This window comes from Elephantulus edwardii, unplaced genomic scaffold (genome assembly GCF_000299155.1).
Source record: "Elephantulus edwardii isolate Elephantulus edwardi_28Jun2011 unplaced genomic scaffold, EleEdw1.0 scaffold00305, whole genome shotgun sequence".
Lineage (NCBI taxonomy): Eukaryota > Metazoa > Chordata > Mammalia > Macroscelidea > Macroscelididae > Elephantulus > Elephantulus edwardii.
This window is the reverse complement of record NW_006400055.1, coordinates 949,581-970,384: the sequence shown is the minus strand read 5'-3', so window position 1 is coordinate 970,384 and position 20,804 is coordinate 949,581. Positions and strand designations below refer to the sequence as shown.

Here is a 20,804-nt window from a genome sequence, read left to right as displayed (position 1 = left end):
ATATGATATATGATATATCATATATCATATGTTGTTGTTGTTGTTATGTGCCGTCGAGTATGAAGGAGAGTCCTCAACACTTGTGTGTCTCTCATCCTCTCTCCAGGTTCATAGGGTTTGTGAAGGCAAGCTATTATGGAAGTGGATGCCGTTCCTGCTTCCAAGTTTGTTTTAATCTGGGAGTTTCATCCAACATTGTCCACCATGGATAACCAACCATTAACACATTTCACACATCAGCATTGCCGTGTTCAGCCTCGCGGCAACCTTAAGTTACTGCTATACAACAAGCAGACACACCAGGGATATACCACCAGTATCCGGCATGCCCAAATGCTGGCAAACTCTGGGCCAGACACCTCCAGCTCATCTGGCAGGTTTGCTCTGCCAACCCCCAGTTGGGGCAAATAGAATGCCACAAGCACGTGGATCCCTCCTTATCTGCATCTCCTCAAGATTCCTCAACAGCACTCAACAGTCATGGGTTCTTATTTTTGAGGAGATGTGTATCTTTAATCAGTTTCTTTGGAGCCAGGGAAATGGTTTCATGTCTTTGAATAGATATTTCTTTTTTTCCACATTGCATTTTATCTTATTTGCCATTACATCCACAGCCTTAAAAGGCACGTGGCAAGATTGAATTTAAGTACCATCTGCTGTGGTATACCATCAAGTCAGAAATGATTGCTTGTGGTAGGAATGGGTTTAATCACCTATTCTTGTTGTGCACTATTGAGTCAGGACTGACTGGTAGTTGACCCTGTAGTGGCTTTTCAGAGGCAGTTGAATTCATATCACATTATCTTTTCCAGTGAGCAAATGGTGGATTAGAACCATATGCCTTTGGGATACCAGTGCAACTCCTTACCACTAGATCGCAAGAGCTCCCTTTTAGTTAGTGATAAAAAGTTGTCTTCTGGTGGCCTAGTGGCAAGAAGCTGTACCACAATCCCAGAGGTGTGCGGTTCAAATCCACCAGATGCTGTGCTGGAAAAGGAGGGGCAATCTCCTCCTGTACCTGTCAGATCCAATTTGATGGTACACACACAAAATAATACAATAAAAAAATAAAAAAACCATGTTGTCTTCCTTATTTTAAAGTAATGGAAACTCAGTTAAAAATCCCATCATTATCATCCATCTGTTACCAAATTTATCCCAAATCATGATGACCATTCACAGAATTTCAGAGACTGTAAATATATTTTTAAAATAAAATTTTATTTTGTGATTTTAATTAATGCTTAAAAATAAGTTAGATTCCCATTAATTTATTGTTGCATATTTTAGGCCCTCTGCTTCCTTCCACCCTCCCCCCAGTTCACTTTAAAAAATTAATTTAATTCATCCCCCCCTGTCCTTTTTTACAATGATATACCTCTTTTTCTGGGCTGTTAGCATACATATAATGCCTAATCACATATTCCTCTTAAACAGTTCTTTATTTCATTTGTTCCAATACAATGGCAGTTATCTATTCATTTTTACCCTATTCTCCTCCCAACCCTCCATGTTAGAGCTGCTTTATAATAGTGGTGCTATGCAGTGTTTGTCCTTTTGTGACTAAGATATTTCACTAAGCATGATGTCCACCAGGATACGAAAAACCATAGTTTTTCTATCAGTCTTTTGTTTGTGTGGTTGTTTTTTTTCTTCTTCATAATTCACTTGTTAAATGCGATGGATTGATTCTGCCACTGTGTCAATGGGGATAGGCATGTTGGTGACAGTAAGATTGGCAAGAGATAGAGCAGTGTTTAGGGCTGTTGTACATAGGGTCACTATACGTTTGCAAGTGACTTGCTGGCACATAACAACAACATCAAGAAAGCAAAGGTTCTCACCACTGGGCCAATTGGTGGCATCATGATAGATGGTGAAGAAATTACAACAGCCCTGAATCCTGCTCTATCCTGAGCCAACTTCATTGTCTCTGACACACCTCCCCCATTATCCCAGTGGCTAATTCTGAGAAAAATGGGAATCCCAGAACACTTCATCATGCTAATGCAAAACCTATACTTGGGCCAGGAGGCAGTAGTCAGAAGAGAGCAAGGAAACACTGCATGTCAAAATTCGAAGGGTGTATGCCAGGGTTGTATCCTGTCTCCATACGTTTTCAATCTTTATGCAGAACAGATTATCCGAGAGGTTGGGCTGTATGAAGAGAACTGTGGCATCAGTATTGGTGGGAGATTCACCAACAATCTGCGTTATGCAGATGACACAAACCTGCTTGCTGAAACTGAGGATGACCTGAAGCACTTGCTGTGGAAGGTCAGGGATTGCAGACTTCGGTATGGGTTGAGACTCAATATCAAGAAAACAAAGATTCTCACCACTGGGCTGATTGGCAGCATCATAATGGATGGTGAAGACATTGAGATTGTTAACAGTTTTGGTTTGCTTGGCTCTGCAGTCAACACTCTTGGCACCAGCAACCAGGAAATTAAAAGACGTATTGTGATGGGAATGTCTGCAGTTAGAGACCTCTCTGAAGTGCTGAGGTGCAAAGATGTCAATCTGGAGACTAAGGTGTGTTTGATACATGCCATGGTATTTGCAATCACTTGCTATGCATCAGAGAGCTGGACAGTGACTAGGGATGATAGAAGGAGAATTGATGCCTTTGAGCTGTGGTGTTGGATAAGAGTATTGAATATACCATGGAGTGCTAGGAAAACAAACAGGTTTGTCCTGGAGAGGGTGAAGCCTGGCTGCTCCATGGAGGCAAAGATTCTGAAGCTTCATCTGACATACTTTGGACATGTTCTAAGGAGGGACCAGTACTTAGAGAGGGACATCATGCTTGGGAGGGTAGAGGGACGGCGCAGGAGAGGAAGACCGTCGATGAGATGCATTGATACAGTAACTGGGGTAATGGTGGTAGGTGTGTTGTTGATGATGAGATTGGCACAGGACAGGGCAGAGTTTAGGGCTGTTGTACAAAGGATCACTATTAGTCGCAGGCGACTAGACAGCACATAACAACAACAGATGTTAAGTCGTTGTAACTATATAGTGGCCAAGAGTATGTCAGTGTTTTGTTAAGGACCTGCATATATGTGTTTTCTTCTTGACCCAAGTCCTGCAGGGCCAGGGGTCAAACAGCAGTGATCCCTACAAAGTACCTGAATAAAAAACAAGTAAACCTTGGTTTTCCATTCGAGAACTGGCTCTGTCACCTCAGTTGAGCTCTAGCTATTTCGCCCCCTTCTGCTTGAGCTCAAGGGGTCCCATGTGGTCCAGCCAAACAGTAGTGATCTCGACAAAGTTCCTAGTTAACAGTTAAAATAGTAAAAAGTACCTAGTTAATGGATGGTGATGCAACGGGAAGGATCTTTTGTGAAAAATAATGTTCTCAAAATTGTAAATTAATACAAAAATAAGAAAATAATTGTTATGGAATTTTTATTTTTATTAACATTATACATAATTTACCTTGCTTTACACAAATGAGTTTGCATGTTCAATAAAATATGTAAAATAAAATATGTAAACACCTTTTTCCTATTCTTTGCTTTCAGCCAAAATCCATCTTAAGTCAATAATGATAAACTTGGTTACACAACCTCTTGGGAATACGGCTTGAATTTCTGTAGGTATTCTTTGGACAGACTTTCCAGCCATTTTTAAATAATCTTCAACTAGATTATACTTTCATATTATATTAATGATTGCTTTTGTTGTTACGTGCTGTTGAGTCACTTGTGACTCATAACAACCCTATGTACAACAGCTCTGAACTCTGCCCTATCCTGAGCCAGTCTCACTGACTCCAGCACATCTAATCCCATTTTCCCAGTTATTGCATAAATCTATCTCATCCAGGGTCTTCCTCTCTTGTTATATTCCTCTACCCCCCAAGCATAATGTCTTTATTCATGGACTGGTTCCTCCTAGCCATGTGCCCAAATTATGTGAGGAGGAGCTTCTAAATCCTTACCTCCAAGGAGAAACTTAGGTTCATTCTTTCCAAGACAAACCTATTTGTTCTCCTGGCAGTCCATGATATGTTCAGTACTGTTCTCCAGCACCACAGTTCAAAAGCATTAAGTCTTCTGTCATCTTTTGTCTTTGTACAGCTCTCTGATGCATAGCATGTAATTGCAAAAACCATGACCTGAATCATGCATACCTTAATCTCTCCACTGACATCATTGCTTTTCAGCACTCTGAAGAGGTCCCTGTCAGACGACTTCCCCAATGCAATTAATATTTTTATTTCCTGACTGCTGATGGTTCAATAAATTTTTCATTCTGTTAAATCACCTTTCCCCCCCAAAAAAGGATACAGATGTGGATCCTTGTCAGTTAATTGACAATGTAGCTATCTTTAACTTAGCATAGATAAGTGAGCATATTTAGGGCTGTGTCTATTACTGAAACACTTCAGTTTGTATTGCATCAATACTTGGACCCTTACTTTTCTGTTGTTGTTGTGCTGGTTGTTAGATGTTCTTGAGTCATGTAAGGCTCATAGCAATACATGAACAACAGATCTACACACCCTGCCCTATCCTACACCATTTTCATTATTTCTCACACACTTGAGTACCTTGCTGCAGTCATGATGTCAATATATCCCATTGAGGATCTTGCTCTGTTTCGCTGACTCTCCACCTGTTTTAGCCTGATGTTCTTCTCTAGGGAATAACCTATTCTAGCAACAGGGCCAAAATATGTGAGATGAAGTTTCATCATCCTTGCCTCCACAGAACATTCTGGCTCCACTTTTCCAAGACATATCTGTTTGTTCTTTTGGCAATATTCAGTATTGTCCTCCAACATCACAGCTCGAAGGTATCAATTCTTCCTCTGTCATCCATATCCATTGTCCAGGTCTCAGAAGCATAGGAAGTGATTGAAAAGAGCATTGCCTGAATCAAGTACATGTTAGTCTTCAAACTAACATCATTGCTGCTCTGTAATTTGTAGAAGTCCCTGACAACAAACTTCCCCAATGCAATACATCTCCTGATCTCCTGACTACAGGTACCATGATTGCTAAATATGGATCCAAGTAAGATGAAATCATTAACAATTTCAGTCTTTTCCCCATCTATCTAGATGGTGAGGATTTTTGTCTTCTTGATGTTGAGATGTAAAACACTATAGTCTTTGATCTTCTACAGTCTTCTTCAAGTCTTGAAAAGCTAGACACAGAGTCAAAATACACTGTACCAAAGAGAATTGATTGATACTGAAATATTTCAGAAAGTACCATTTGAACAACAGCCAGTGGTAATGAAGGGATAAATTTAAGCTGCACTGAAGGCACCACCAAAAAGTAAGGCCCCCTGAGGTTTGATGAGATACCAATTGGTATGTTGAAAATAACAAATGAAGCCCCAAATGTCCTCATCTGGGTATGCTAGAAAATTTAGAGGGCAGTTGTCTGGTCAACTGACTAGAAAAGATCAAAATTTGTTTCATTTCTGAGAAGGATAATCTAACAATATGGTAATTCTTGAACAATATCGAAAGCATGCAGTTTGAGGTCACCGTGGGTGAAGAATGGGCAATTTCCTCCTCTGTGATTAATGCCTCTGAAAACCCTCCTGAGGGTCAGCTATGGGTCAGTTCCAACAACAACAACAACTACAAGAAGCAGCAAATTATGCTTGCTGAATATTATTTAAAAAAATGCAAACCCAAAAGGCTAGACTCTGTGCATTCCTTCTGTCTTCTTTTGATGCTTCCTGGATCATTCAAGATTTTGCCCATAGCATCTCTCAGTATTGCAACTTGAATCTTGAATTTATTTTTCAGTTCTTTTACTTTAAGAAATATCAGATGAGTTCTTCCTCTTTTATTCTTCTATGCCAGATATTTGTACATTCCACTGTAATTTTCTTGAGTTGTCTCTTGAAATATTCTGCTCATCTTTCATTTGCATTTATCCCCTTGTTTTGGCTTCTTGAGAATCTTGCAATTTTCAGAGTCTCTTCTAACATCCATTTTTATCTTTTCTTCCTCTTCTGTGTCTGAAACCACCTTTTTTTCGCTCTTTTTATTATTATTATTATTATTATTATTATTATTAACTTCAATGAACATCTATAGAGATTTTGGAATTCCATACATTCATTGTTGCACTTTTCTCCCCACCTACCCCACCCCAACCCCCACCCCCAGTTTGTTCCTTTCCTTGAAAAGCAAAGGAAAAACTCCTTCATTGGTACACAATCCCCCCTCTACCCTGCACATCCCTACCCCCGCCCCAAGTATACTCCACTCTGCAACCCTCATTCCAGACTGTTATGATAATCATAATGTCCTAAAATATATGTTTACTGCATTGAAACTACCCTTTGCTCTTTTCATGGGAAGTATCTTTTATTTAATTCTATAACTCAACTGGTTTTCAATAATTAGTGTTCAGTGGCTCAAACCTATTCTGGAGATGATGTGTAAGTTCAAATGATATAGACTCAAGGTTGTATTTTGGGTTTTGTAGTTCTTTATTTTCTTGTTCTTCATTTCTTCAGCTTCACTTTGAACTTGCACATGAGTAATTGGTGATCTCTTTCACAATCAGCACCTGGTCTGTTTTGACCACTGATATTGAGCTTGTCCAATGATATATGTAATCAGTGTGATTCCTGTGCAGTCAATCAGGTGAGGTCCACATGTAAAGATGCTTTTCTTTTCTTTTTCAAAAGATATTCATGGTGAATAAGCCGTTAACTATACAAAATTTAATTATTTGATGCCTGATTTAATTTCTACCCTTATTTTTGGAGTTTTCTACTTGGAAGCCAAACTTTTCTTTAATCTCTATGGATCTGGGCATGCTTAGATATCATGGTTGCTTTAGTTAGGAATAAGATTTAATTAAATTTGTGGCTATGAGAAAAAACAAACAAACAAACAAAAAACCTGATGACAGTGTGGTAGCCATTCTGCTCACTTTTCTATCACCTTCATTCATGACTTGGTGACAGCAAGGAGAGGGGTTGGTTAACTGGATCCTAGTTAATATTGAGGTCAGGGAAGTCTTCTAAGAAGAGATACCAATAATGGGTTTAAAGTATGCTCACTGTCTATCAATAATTTAGAGATCTGAAAGAAATCCTGGAATAAAGAAAGTAGGTTCAATTCTAAAGTACTTTAAATAAAAGTGGATTTTAGCTATTAATAATATATTTGTATTAGCTCATTATTTATGATAAATATGCTATAGTAACACATCATTTTCCACCATCCATCTGTTTGTTGTTCTGTAATGTTGTTTATTGCTTCAATGGAAGTTATGCTGCATGTATTTCATGTACTATCAATGTCACCCACAATGGACAGGTTTCACCAGCCGTTCTAAACTTTAAAAAGAACAACAAAACAACCTAGGAAGAAAGGCCTGGTAATATATTTCTAAAAATCCGACAATGAAAATCCTTTTGATCACAAATAATATTCAATCAATATAATGCTGAAAAATCTGCCCCTAGGTTATACGGCACTAAAAATACACAGTAACTGCAACAGTGGGCTCAAGTGTACCAGTGATACTGAAGGTGGTGCAGTACTTGGCAGCATTTTTTTTCTCTTGGCTGTTGGATGACCCTATGTTGGAGCTGACTCCATGACAAATAACAACTAAGCAACTTAACAATCGGAATCTTGGATTTGTGTATGTGGAATCCCTGAAACATTTTTTTAAAAACTAAAACTAAGCTAAAATTCTTTTTAAAATTAGCATAGTAGGTCCAGTATAGAAGATATGATATTCTAGGTAGAAGAAAGTGGAAAAAAGTGATGAAAGGGTAACACATTATGTATGAGAAAAGTGAGGTAGCATAATAAGAAATGAGAATCAGTGGTGAGTCTGGATTAGTAAAGTCCTCCTTTGAGATCAAGCTTTATCACATCATGATTTCTTCTTTATAAAATTATAAATAATTAGAAAATCTTACTTTGCAAATCCAAGTTCAAATGTATATTATAAGTTTGTGTATAGAAACTCTGGTGTTTTAGTGGCAAAGAGTTGAACTGCCACACCAAAAGTACCCGTCTGAATCCACCAGCTGCTTCACAGAAGAAATGTGGGAAATCTCCTGCCATGTGATTAACTACCTCTGAAAACCGACTTGATAATATATAACACTGCAACAAGTTTATATATCATGTTAAATGAAGGCTAGACCTGAAACTAGAGGAGAAAATACCAATGGAAGACATCACAGTAGTCTGGGACAAAGTTGTTGCTGCCTTGAACCAAGCAGGGGATCACAACAGAGGAAGGCATAGAGAGATATTGGTGCTGAACTAAGGAACATGTATTTCTATTAGGATGGCATTTATACCATCTTCTCCTACCCAAGTTCTCTATTCCTGTGACTGATTATAGTCTCAATAGAAAGCCAGGAAAAGGCAGGCTGATCATCTACCATTCTTATTCTCTCCCAAACAAGATCAGTAAAGAGTCAGGAATCTATTTACTGGTGCCAATGAGGCAAATGGGGTTAGGAAGTAGGCTCTGGTGTAAAGGCAAGGATGCCCAGTCTTTGGAACTGGGATAGGATTGTTACATCTGTATGAGTAGTCAAAATTATCAAGAAAGCCTTAGTAATTCCACGTATATGTAAGGCGACCTCCGCACCAAGATTAAACAATTCTTGAGAGGTAGACTCAGGAAGTCCATATACATACCACCTGTCCCATTCCTGCCCCCTGATTTACATCAGTGAATAATAATAAAAAAAACAAAAACACAAAAACCTAGGGATTCAGAACAAATTCCATTTGTCTGAATTTGCTCTTGTATCTTTATAAAAGAATTGTCATCCAGCTATAGTACTCTCATGACTCTGAGACTCAGTGGATGTTTCTCAGACTATATCAGCTCACAGAATGATATCTTAGATGTCTTTGAACAAATCTTTTGGTAGACCTTACTGCAGTGTCTTCCAAATTAATTGGTGATTGGAGGCATTGCCCAGAATACAAGGCTTTACTCTTAACTAAATTCTCATCCATCCCTACTGGAAATCCTATTTTTCAGGAGAGAGTGTGTGCTATTGAGGAACATTTTCAAAGTCACCACTTCGGCATATGCATGAAATGCTATATTTCTGAGCCTGAACTACATAAAAAGTTACAGGTTCATTTTAAGCTGATTCTAGAACCATATTTCATTATAATATTTTTTAAAATTTTATTTTATTAATTTTAATGAACACTTAGAGATATTTTGGACTTTCATTCATTCATTGTTGCACTTTTTTCATTATAATATTTTTAATTTTAGGCTTAAAATTATGGTAATTACCAGGTGCTCCAGACTTTGGAACTGTTGTCTGATAGATAATGTAAAGATCCTGACAGAGATGTCAGTTCCATTGAAGTTGCTGAGAGACTCAACAAGTCAACAAAAGTCTCACCTTAGGGACAATGAGACCCTTGGAGAATGCTTATTCACTAGGGGTTCCTTCTTCATCTCATTCAGCTGTAGGTCATGTGGAATTTTATTCTAAGGCAAAGGTGCTGCCTACTGATCTGTCTGATCTTCATGCTGCTCAGAGGGTGAAGTCCCTGGATGGTACAAATGATAAACACACTTCACTGCAAACCAAAAGGTTGGAGGTTGTAGTCCACTCACAGTGCCTCAAAAGAAAAGCCTGGTTAATGTACTTCTGAAAAATCAGACACTGAAAACCATATGAGGCAAAATTCTACACTGGTATGCATGAGCTTGCACAAGTCAAGGTCAACTCAGTCGCAACATGCTATGCTTAGTTGGTGTCCTGTCTATGAACAGGACCTCCATCACCTGGGACCTTGTGAAACACAACAGACTTAGGACTCAAAATCTGGAATTGCATTACAAAAATCTGAATTTTTTTAATCAATACTAGCATTTTAAAAATCACTGTGCAACGGATGTTTCATTATCTTGGCTGTGTATTAGAATGACCTAGAATACTGACATTTATATATCCAGCCCTCTGTATCAATGACATCAGAATATCTGAGGCTAGGGCACAACTAACAGTTTAAAAGCCTTTTCAAAAGATTCTGAAAAGAAGCCATTGTGAGGCCTGAGAAATGCCAAATGTCACTTGTGTCCCAGATGTTGTTGTTGTTATGTGCCGTTTAGCTGCTTGCGACTCATAGTGACCCTATGTACAACAGCCCTAAACTCTGCTCTGTCCTGTGCCAATCGCACTGTCTCTGACACTCCCATCCCGATTATCCCAGTCACTGAATCAATCCACCTCATAGAGGGCCTTCCCCTCCTGCGCTGTCCCTCCACCCTACCAAGCATGATGTCCCTCTCCAAGGACCAGTCCCTCCTTACAACATGTCCAAAGTATGTTAGATGGAGCCTCAGAATCCTTGCCTCCAAGGAGCCACCTTTTTTAACCCTCTCCAGGTTAAATCTGTTTGTTTTCTTAGCAGTCCATGGTACCCTTAATACTCTTCTCCAGCACCATAGCTCAAAGGCCTCAATTCTCCTTCTATCCTCCCTAGTCATTGTCCAACTCTCTGATGCATAACAAGTGATAGCAGAGACCATGACATGTATCAGATACACCTTAGTCTCCAGAGAGACACCATTGCTCTTCAGTACTTTGGAGAGGTCCCTAACAGCCGACTTTCCCATGGCAGTACATCTTTTAATTTCCTGGCTACTGGTGCCAAGAGTGTTGACTGTGGAGCCAAGCAAACTAAAGCTGTGAACAATCTCAATCTCTTCACCATTCACCCTGATGTTGGTCCAGTGGTGAGAATCCTCAATCCATATTGAAGGCTGCAGTCCTTGACCTTCTGCAGCAAGTGCTTTAAGTCTTCCTCAGTTTCAGCAAGCAGAGTTGTGTCATCTGCATAACACAGATTGTTGATAGATCTTCCACCAATCCTGAGCCCACATTTCTCCTCCCATTATTAAATTTGTTTGAGATGGGGTGTGTGTGTGTGTGTGTGTGTGTGTGTGTGTGTGTGTGTGTGTAAATGGTGTAGGTTTCTCCTCTACATTTTAAAAATTCACATTGTATTTCTTATGATCCTTCCCGTACATTGTGTTTTATAAAATTAATCACGATTGATTTCCCCTTTTATATATTCAAGCGTATTGTGTTTTATACCATCTTTCATTTACATTTAAAAATATCCATGATTAATAGTCCTTGCTGTTGTCCTGTCCCTGTCAGAACACAGAGAAGGGAAGAGTTAAAGAACACTTCCTGGTTTTGAGCCATCATGGAGTCTTCTCACCCACTAAATGGTGCCTATCAGAGATGCATTAAGCACTTGGAAGGATCTTATCTGCTTAGGGGAAATCATGTGCTTATTCTGACAATGGCTGCCATCTGAATATATGTCATAGGGTTTACGTTCAAGTAAGAACAGGTAGAGAGCTTTGTCCCTGCTTTCAGGAGGTACCTGGATGTCAAGAAATCTCCAACTGGGTTTTGTTGTTACTTCTCTCAGTGCTGGAAGAGATAGATGAACACAAGGGGTTCTAGAAGAAAAGTGATATTTGTGGGAGACACAGTGACTTGTCCTTGGTTGGTGAACAGAAAAAAAAAGGGACATAAATATTATTTTCTCGAGATGAATTGTTACATTTGGTTATGTTTTAGGGATCACATATGTCCTGGAGAACCAGATGAGGTGATATAGGGAGGGGAACAGTCTCATGCCATTATTTCTTTTTTTAAAAATAAAATTTTGAATTGTGATTTTAATGAAAGTTTATAGAAAAGTTGAATTTTTATTCACTCATTTCACATTTTCCTCCCACCCTCTCCCACTCTTCTCCTCCAGTTACTTCTCTGAAGGTTTTACTATGACTCTAAAGTCTCTGGGAACTTCAGAGGTCTGCTATCTACCTACCTACTTCACCCATACTCCTGGGCAAGTTCTTACAGTGGTCCTGGATGCCTTCTCTGCCCTTTACACTACCTTTTTCTTTCACAGCTGGCAACGTGGGATTCAGAGAAGGGCCTAAATGGCAGCTTGCAAGAGAGACCGATGGGCAGCCGCCTGCAAGGACTGACTCTCAAAGTGGTGACTGTCTTGGTAGGGTCCTGCAACTGTTTAGGAACTTTGTCTTTCGGCTTTTGAGTTAGAGGCTTCTCTCTGTTTTAACATTTTTTGAGAGAGAGAAAAATTGATGTCTGAGCTTTCATAAAGTTTTTCTATTTAAAAACCAAGTATATAATCATGGGGAGAGTTTTGTTAGGGTTTTTGTGACCCATTAATCCAGGCCGATCATGGAGCTATAAAGAGGGCTTAACTACTCCATTTGTCCTTAGATGCCCCCTGAGCTTGTACTTATGTCTTAGAAAAATTATGCTGTAGCCAGGATTCCCCTGGAAGATTCTAGGAGACTAATATAATTCCAGTATCACAACAACCTCATGTGATGTATATAACAGAAAGCTTTTGTTAGCTGCAGTATTTGGATGATCTGGACTGGCAGAACTTTATATTTGAAAAATAATTTAGAAACCTGTATATTGTTCTCAATTGCCTTAGAAGCATCAGAATTACTTTCAGTGCCTTCTTCTGTTCTTCTTTATAAGGATTATGGAAGGCATATTCATTTTAATTCTTATTAGCCAGTTTAGACATGATGGAAATGTCTTATTCTGCCCAGGAGAAGTACTAGTGTCTCATCCACTCTTGAAGCCATTGGGAGTAGTTTTACTGCATTCCTTAAATACTCACACAAAAATTCTGCCAAAACATTTTTTAACTATACAAAAATAGGTATACCCTATCTTCCCAACAAAATTAAATTTATGTGTTATATTCTCTGAACCTGTTTCCCAATAGTCTCTTTTATGTTCAGGTTTTTATAAGTAGCATGTGAATGGTTTCTGTATTTTCCAGATGGCTATGAGCTCCTCAGAAACTCATAATGCTATAGCATAAAATGAGTAAACATGGCACGGTTTTGGACTTGGAAATGTGACTGTTATTCCTCTTCTATCTTTTAACTGATGGCATGACCTTGCCAGTTAATCAGTGTCTATTTTTAGTACAACTTATAGATAGAATACTATCTTCCCTCTGCCTACTGTCATAGAGCTTTGTGTCCATCTATTATTCTAGATAAAAATAATCATAATGCTTATCAAGGTCCCCCAAAAGTGTGGCATTACCTAAGGTCAGAATCCTGGCTTACCATGAATATCACTGGGAAGTCATATTGTTCTGGAAGTTAGAATTTTGGGAAAGCCTGAGAGAGAATAACACACAAGCAATAAATACCCTTCCTTCCACACTGATACACTGGTGTCTTGTCCACAATCTGCTTTTACTAAAGGCTTGTATACATCACTCCAGCAATACTTTGAGATTATATATTAACATTCCTGTTATTAATAAATATATGAAAAATGAAGGCCTTAAACATTTGTTCTGTTGTCTTCAGGAAGAGCCTTTTGTGATGGTGGCTGAGAATATCCTTGGGCAACCCAAACGCTACAAAGGGTTCTCCATGGATGTCCTGGATGCACTGGCCAAGGCCCTAGGCTTCAAATATGATATTTACCAGGTCCCGGATGGCAAGTATGGTCATCAGCTCCACAACACCTCCTGGAATGGGATGATTGGAGAGCTCATCAGCAAGGTAGGTCCCAAAGCAGATCCATATGGGAGGAGCAACTGGTCTACCTCTGCAGTGATGGATAAACATGACTCCATTATACAGGAGAACTCTGCCACCAGCAAAATAGACCAGTTACATTAAAGTGCAGGACAGTGTCTTTTCTTCAAGCCCAGCTGTGTCAGCTATGGCTCTTCCATCTTCTCATGTCCTGGCACTCAGCATTTCTCTGCCTGTCCTCTCTTCTCACTCTCCTGAAGCCCATCTATTGTGCCTATTGTATAATACAACTCTGTTGATATGCACCTACATCTTCAGGCGGAAACAGATGCCCAATCCTGGAAACTGTTTATTTTCTTATCATTTATTATATGGACTGTGAGTGGGTTGTGTAAAAGAGAGGGGGGGAAGGGAGGGAAAGGGTGAGGAGGGGAGGGAAGGGAGAAAGGGAAGGGGAAAGAGGGAGGGAGGGGGAGAGAGAGAGAGAAAGAAGAGGAAGAAGAAGAGGAGGAGGAGGAGGAGGAAGAAGAAAATTACGAAGAAGAAAAGAGGAGAAAAAGAAGAGGAAGAATAAGAAAAAATACCGTGAGACTTTGTCTTGTTAAGAGTATCATCAACTTGTCCCAGCTGCCCAAACTACTTTCCTATAAATTTGTATCCTCACATGAGTCCAGTTCACCATGCCCCAATTCCTGCCCTTATCACCTTGTTTCCTCACATTGATTTATGATAGTAGCATCTGATTCAGATCCTCTATCTCTTGTCTGAATGATTCTATTTTTTGACAATTTCTAACATCTTTACATACAAACCTAGTCTCTCTGTAGCTCTGACCTCCATGGAAAGCCTCCAGTGACCTTTATTTGTGTTTTACCCTAATTCTTTTGTCTTGGGCATCTTGTTGATATCGTGTCAAACTTTAAACATCACTATGCCACTGCACAAATGTAATCTGTTTTCCTAATTCTCTTGGATTTTTATTCCTACAACACAGAATCTTTGCTTTTTAACAAATAGGAGTAGGCACTAGGCTCATAATTCCTCAGATTTTTCTTAATAATTACAAGAAGAAAGTTAGTTGAGGTATAATTTTCATAGTATAACATTCACTTGCTTTATAATCTAGCTTTAAAGTATTTTCATAGCCCAATCCTATCACATTCCCAATCCTGGCCAAACCGCCTAAATGTACCAACTTTCTAGATTTGTCTTCCTGATAATTTTGCATTAATGGTGTAATATAATATGTGATCTTTTGATTTCTGGCTTTTTTTCTCTCAGTATATTTGAGGTATAGCCTCTTGGATATTTAATGTTCTCTGATATTATATTCATCCTTTTCTGGTGTACTGTTCTTGATCAACATGATCATTTATGGTGCCTTGTGTCCTGGGTTTCTTGCTTCAACCAAATCCTGAATTGCTGAATTGATTCTTTTGTTGATCTTCTTAACTCTGCAATCCAGGAAACTGATTATTATAAGAAGACAAATAACAAATTTGGCTATATGATAATATGAAAGTGGGTAGTATCCATCCTCAAATGGACTTGAGTTCCTAAGCTTGGTGCCTTAGAGAGATCACTCAGAGACTCTTTCAGAAGTTTTCCATTTTTAAATTTTCTAATGATCTTCTATTGGTATCAATGGAAGAAATTCTACTTCCAAACTGAGGGGAAACCTGAGATTTCTGGACATGAAATTCTACTCCAAATTCCTATAAATGTTGGAGCACTTGCCTGCCTTTTCACTTTCAGAGTGGAAAGTGTTTCTCCAATAGAAAACCTGTGTCCATGAATCCATTGTCTTATGACTACTTCAGATCCTTTGGCATACATTAGTTTCCCTCTACCTTCTATTTTAAACTTATCCTGGTGTTAAACTTTCTTTCCCAGTCTTGAAATATATTCCACATTCTTCTGTCTTAGGAAAAATATCTCTGTATTTTGTGTTGTTGGAGGTGGGAGGGAAGTAAGAGTCAAAGATGTAAATGTCAGAGTAAGAGAGCTCAGATATAGTAATCTCCAGTATTTTTTCCTCTTTATTCTAGACCTTTTGTTGGATTTCAACATTTTAGTCATGAGTCTATTTTTTCCATTTCTTTGTTGTTTTTGTTATTATTATTATTATGAACAGCCACTCTCCCTTCTAACTTGTAAAAACCCTATAGACAATGGAACATAACTATCTGAGCTTTTTCTCTGAACATTATCTCTGCTTGGTTGAGGATCAAACTGTTGTAATCCAGAGTTTTCATTGGATACTTTTTAAGATAAATTACTAGGCCTTTCTTCCCAGTCCATCTTAGTCTAGAATCTCTGCCAAATCTGTCTGTTTCACAGCAGCATACAAATGTTCATTGGTAAATGGTGCTGGATATAGTATTGACACCAAGACAATCTCTATATATGCATGCTTCATCAATTTGAGTATTTGTATGCATCGGTTACACCAGTTCATCACTCTAAAGCAAACTTGGTAATGATGATCCCTCCTATTTGAAGACTCAAAAGATACAATCAAAATGATCTTTTTACCTTTCAGTGAGCTTATGAGTACAGTGAAGCTCAAACCACATTATTGACTATCATCCATTATTGACTCAGTGCCACTTGAGGATCATAACCTCCACCAAATCCTGGTAGCTTTATTCTCAAGGTTTTTTTATGCTAATGATATCTGTCTATTTTTTCCTTTTTTATTTACATTACTTTATTATTATTAATTTTAATGAACATTTAAAAAGAGATTTTGCATTTCCATTCATTCATTGTTGCTCATTTCTCCCTGCCCCACCCCCCACCCCTAGTTCGCTCTTCTCTTTGAAAAGTAAAAGAAAAACTCCTTCACTGGTATACAATCCCCACACACCCTCACAGCCCCCACCCTGAGTATACTCCACTCTGCATGATATCTGTCTATTTTTGAGATAGAAACTCATCATAGAAAGCAAAATTTTGCAAAATAATTTTGAGGTCACAGTCCAGAATGCCAGAGAGTTCCATCACAACATGAATTTTCTGTAGGAAAAAATCAATCCATGGGTTGTCAATGGCAGAAGGTCAAAAGAAGTAACAATACCTTCAGTACTTGCCTACTTTTACTTTATAGCATAGAGTATGCACATAATGTGCATTAGTTGACTAAAGAGATTAAAAGTATTCACAGTTTTCCTCATATCACTTCTAAAATCTTTTAGAAAGTGCACAGACTGATGGGAGCTAAGGAGATTTGGAGAAACTTATTGGAGAATTGTTTCTTCTGAAGTAGAAGGAGCTCATAAATACATCTAGAATAAGAGAAGGACCATCTTGCTGAAGGGAAGTATGGGAAAGAGAGAAAGCTAAGACTTGCTAAGTAGAATGTAAGGAATGTGAAGAAAAACAGATTTGCATGGGAATGAAGATTTTCAGACTTTTCTTTAGCACAGATTTCCAAGTGTCTTTATAGCTGAGGAGAGAAGTTTCTTAGGTGGGAAGATAATACAGACAAATTAATCTTGGCATTTTCATTACATAACTCAAGATCACAGGGTGTCAACTCTAAGTTCATTTCTTTGGGGCAAATGATGAGGAAATTCCCTTCACCCTGGGAAGAACCCAACAACTGGGGAAAGCTGAGGATTGATTCTGATGAGATGATTTTGCCTTTCAGAGAGCAGACTTGGCGATCTCAGCGATCACCATCACTCCAGAAAGGGAGAGTGTTGTGGACTTCAGCAAGCGGTACATGGACTACTCAGTGGGGATGCTAATCAAGAAGCCTGAGGAGAGAATCAGCATCTTTTCTCTCTTTGCACCATTTGACTTTGCAGTGTGGGCTTGCATTGCAGCAGTCATTCCAGTAGTTGGGGTGTTGATATTTGTATTGAATCGGATTCAGACTGTGAGGGCTCAGAGTACTGGTCAACCCCGGCCATCCACTGCTGCCACCCTGCACAGTGCTATCTGGATTGTCTATGGCACCTTTGTTCGGCAAGGTACCTTCCTACCTTCCTGATTTTCTATGTTTGAATAGTCCTTATCCTAGGATGGGAGCCATTGCTGACTTTGTGGCAGAATTCTTGTCTTTCATATAAGAGACCTATGTGAAATTTCTTGCCAGTATACCTTAGATTTAGCTAGCACTCAACATCAATTTGCTATGATGCTTAGCAAGTTTCAGTGGAGCTTCAAGATTGAGAGACTAGAGAGAAATGACTGGTGCTCAACAACAATTATGGAGTACCAGAGTCCAGTTCACAATTGATCATGAGGTTAGCACAGGCCTGTTGTTGTTGTTAGGTGTTGTCGAGTCAAGCGTTACTCATAGTGACCCAAGGAACAAAAGATCTGAACCCTGTTATATCCTGCACCATCCTCACATTTCCTGACAGACAAGAGCCCACTGCAGCAGTTACCGTATCAGTCCACCTGGTTGAGGGTCTTCCACTCCTTCACCAACCCTCAACCCTTCCCAGCATCATCTCCTTCTCCAAGGAACAGCATCTTCTAGCAACATGTCCAAAGTATGTGAGGTGAAGCCTCATCATTCTTGCCTCCAGAAAGCATTCTGGCTTTACCCTCTCCAAGACATATCTGTTCATTCTCTTGGCCATCCATGGGATGTTCAGTGCTCTTCTCCAACACCACAAGTCAAAAGCATCAATTACTTTTCTGCCATTCTATTAATTGTCCAGCTCTCGGATGCTTGGCTAGTAATAGGAAAGACTGTGACCTGAATCAGGAACACCTTAGTTTTCAAACTAACATCAGTACTCCTCTATAATTTATAAAGATCCCCAACCGGCACAAGACTAGGATATTTAATTTTGTTGTGCATTGATTCCCATGAGTCAGTTGCAAGGGTCAATGGAACAGAGGACAACAAACTCCTTGAAGAAGCTATCCATTAGCAAAGATTTTAGAGACATTTTGCAAAAGTAATTTTAAGTTCAATTTTATTTAATCTTTTGAATAGTCATAATATTATGCTGCATGCAATTTTTCTGAGGAATACCAAATAAAAACATGACAATAACAATCTCACATTCAAATCCTGACTCTCCACTCTAGATTGCAATTAACTTTATGGTTCTAGTTTGTATTTTCTCCCCTTCCACATCAGACTTTTCTGCACATGAGGTTGTCAATGAAACCCTGAGTGTTGCTTAAATTTGACATTTTAGTATGTGTGTGTGTGTGTGTGGGACCCAAAACACACTTCGTAATTGTGTTGCAATCAACTAAGCTGTAGTTCATCTATTCTTGAGACACCAAGTGTTCATGTCTCTGAGGGATTGATAGCACTTCAAGAGTTAGTTACAAGATCATGCGCTTTTGACTGAAATCTACAGATTGAAGAGTTTTTTAATGTGAATCACATTTGCAGCATGACAAAGGATGTTTAAGGTTATGTAAGGAGAATAGTCAGTGGTAAGCTTCCTTCTGCAATCACCTAAAAAACCAAGGGAAAAGAATTGGCCTTCAGGAGGTAACCTGTAATTGAAAGTTACATGCAATAATTTCTGAAAATATTAGTGGAATGGGGAGAGAAAAGACACTGAGAGCTTACTATCATCAAAAGTAATATATCTTAATTCTGCATTTAAAAGAAAGCTATGGAGCTCTCAGAGTACGAAATAGTGTTGTATTTACAAAATTCCTGTGAATTTGAAATTGGAATTGGAAAGGAATCTCACATCAGATTGCAGCCATGTAATCTCTTATTTGTATGAGTTTTAATTTTTTAGCTGGAAAATTTTGTATTCTAGACTATTTGGAGTTTCAACATTACAAAGGAGAACTAACTAGCTCCCCCCCATCAAACACACACACACACACACCCCAAAAAAGCAAAATAATCCCTCAAATCCTTGCCATTTGGTCTAAGTCATAGTGACCATCAGGTTTGTGTGGCTGTGTATCTTTAAGGGAGCAGTGTGCCCATCTTCCAAAAAGCATTTGTTGAATTCAAACTACTGGCCTTTATGTTAACAGCATAAGGCACAATCACTGTGACACCAGAGCACCTTACTAAGAGATCAGGCTTGGGTTTTTTGGGTCCTTTTTAATATTGGTGGTGGTCTGTCTTTCCCAAAATTAAAACACTCAGCTAATGACCATTCTCCTGTACCCAAGCCCTCAGTTAGAGCTGGCAGCATCAGACATCATCTATGAGCAGAACACTTTAGTGGAGCTGGATTAGAGCCCAAGCCTCAGATCTACACCTTTTTCTGCCCCTACAGGTGGTGAGTCCTCAGTCAATTCAATGGCCATGCGCATCGTGATGGGCAGCTGGTGGCTCTTCACCCTCATTGTGTGTTCCTCCTATACAGCCAATCTCGCTGCTTTCCTCACAGTATCCAGAATGGACAACCCCATAAGGTAAGACTCTTTGTACTTTCAGATCAAGGGCCATTTCACTCTGGGGTGAGGGATGTGTGTGTGAAGGGAGAATATAAACATGTGAGGAGGAGCTGGGTGTTTCAGAGGGAGTCTGGAGCAAATGTGGGCTTTGATCCTTGCCATTTGATGATGATATCCAAAAGGAAATATCTTCTATCATAATATATTTAATTCATGAATAAAGGTTTCAAGTTATTAAATAATTTCTCTGAACATTTGCATGGTGCTAGCAAAACTAATAAATAAAAATATTAAAAAGTTTAACAATTCCCCATATATTTGAATATTGATTATAAATTTACTTAATTAAAATTTCCTAAACATTTAATTACCTGGGGAGATGGGAGGTGTCGGAGGCTGGCTTCTGAGCTGCCCCGCCTAACCCCTCCTCTGAGTGGCCTGCCGGAAGAATGGCGCGCGGTGTTTTGTGTCTTCGATTACATATTTCGGTTAGCAGATGCTGCCCTGGATGTGCTCACCAAGTTGTGCCAAGAAATCTGGAGAACGACCACTTCGCCAATTGACTGGAAGAGGTCTATATTTGTTGCCATCCCAAAGAAAGGTGACCCAACAGAATGTGGAAACTATAGAAATATCTCACTGATTTCACATGCAAGCAAGATTTTACTGAAGATTATCAAAAAACAACTGGAACAGCACATCTACAGAGAACTACCAGAATTCCAGGCTGGGTTTAGAAGGGGTCGTGGTACTAGAGATATTGTAGCTGATGTTAGATGGATCTTGGCTGAAAGGCTGAAAGCAGGGAATACCAGAGGAATGCCTATCTGTGTTTGACTATGCAAAGGCATTTGACAGTGTAGATCATAACAAACTATGGCTGACTCTGAGAAGAATGGGA

General features: G+C 39.0%; 1 protein-coding gene across 1 annotated transcript in view; it reads left to right on the top strand.

Annotated features, from left to right (window-relative positions):
- Positions 1 to 20,804, top strand: part of GRID1 (glutamate receptor, ionotropic, delta 1) — a 1,297,277-nt gene that overhangs the window by 1,029,059 nt on the left and 247,414 nt on the right. Inside the window, exons 9-12 of the mRNA XM_006901020.1 lie at positions 11,923 to 12,024; positions 13,385 to 13,582; positions 17,211 to 17,535; positions 19,783 to 19,921. Of these exons, the coding sequence (XP_006901082.1) occupies positions 11,923 to 12,024; positions 13,385 to 13,582; positions 17,211 to 17,535; positions 19,783 to 19,921 (764 nt within the window). The remainder of the gene's footprint in view (positions 1 to 11,922; positions 12,025 to 13,384; positions 13,583 to 17,210; positions 17,536 to 19,782; positions 19,922 to 20,804) is intronic.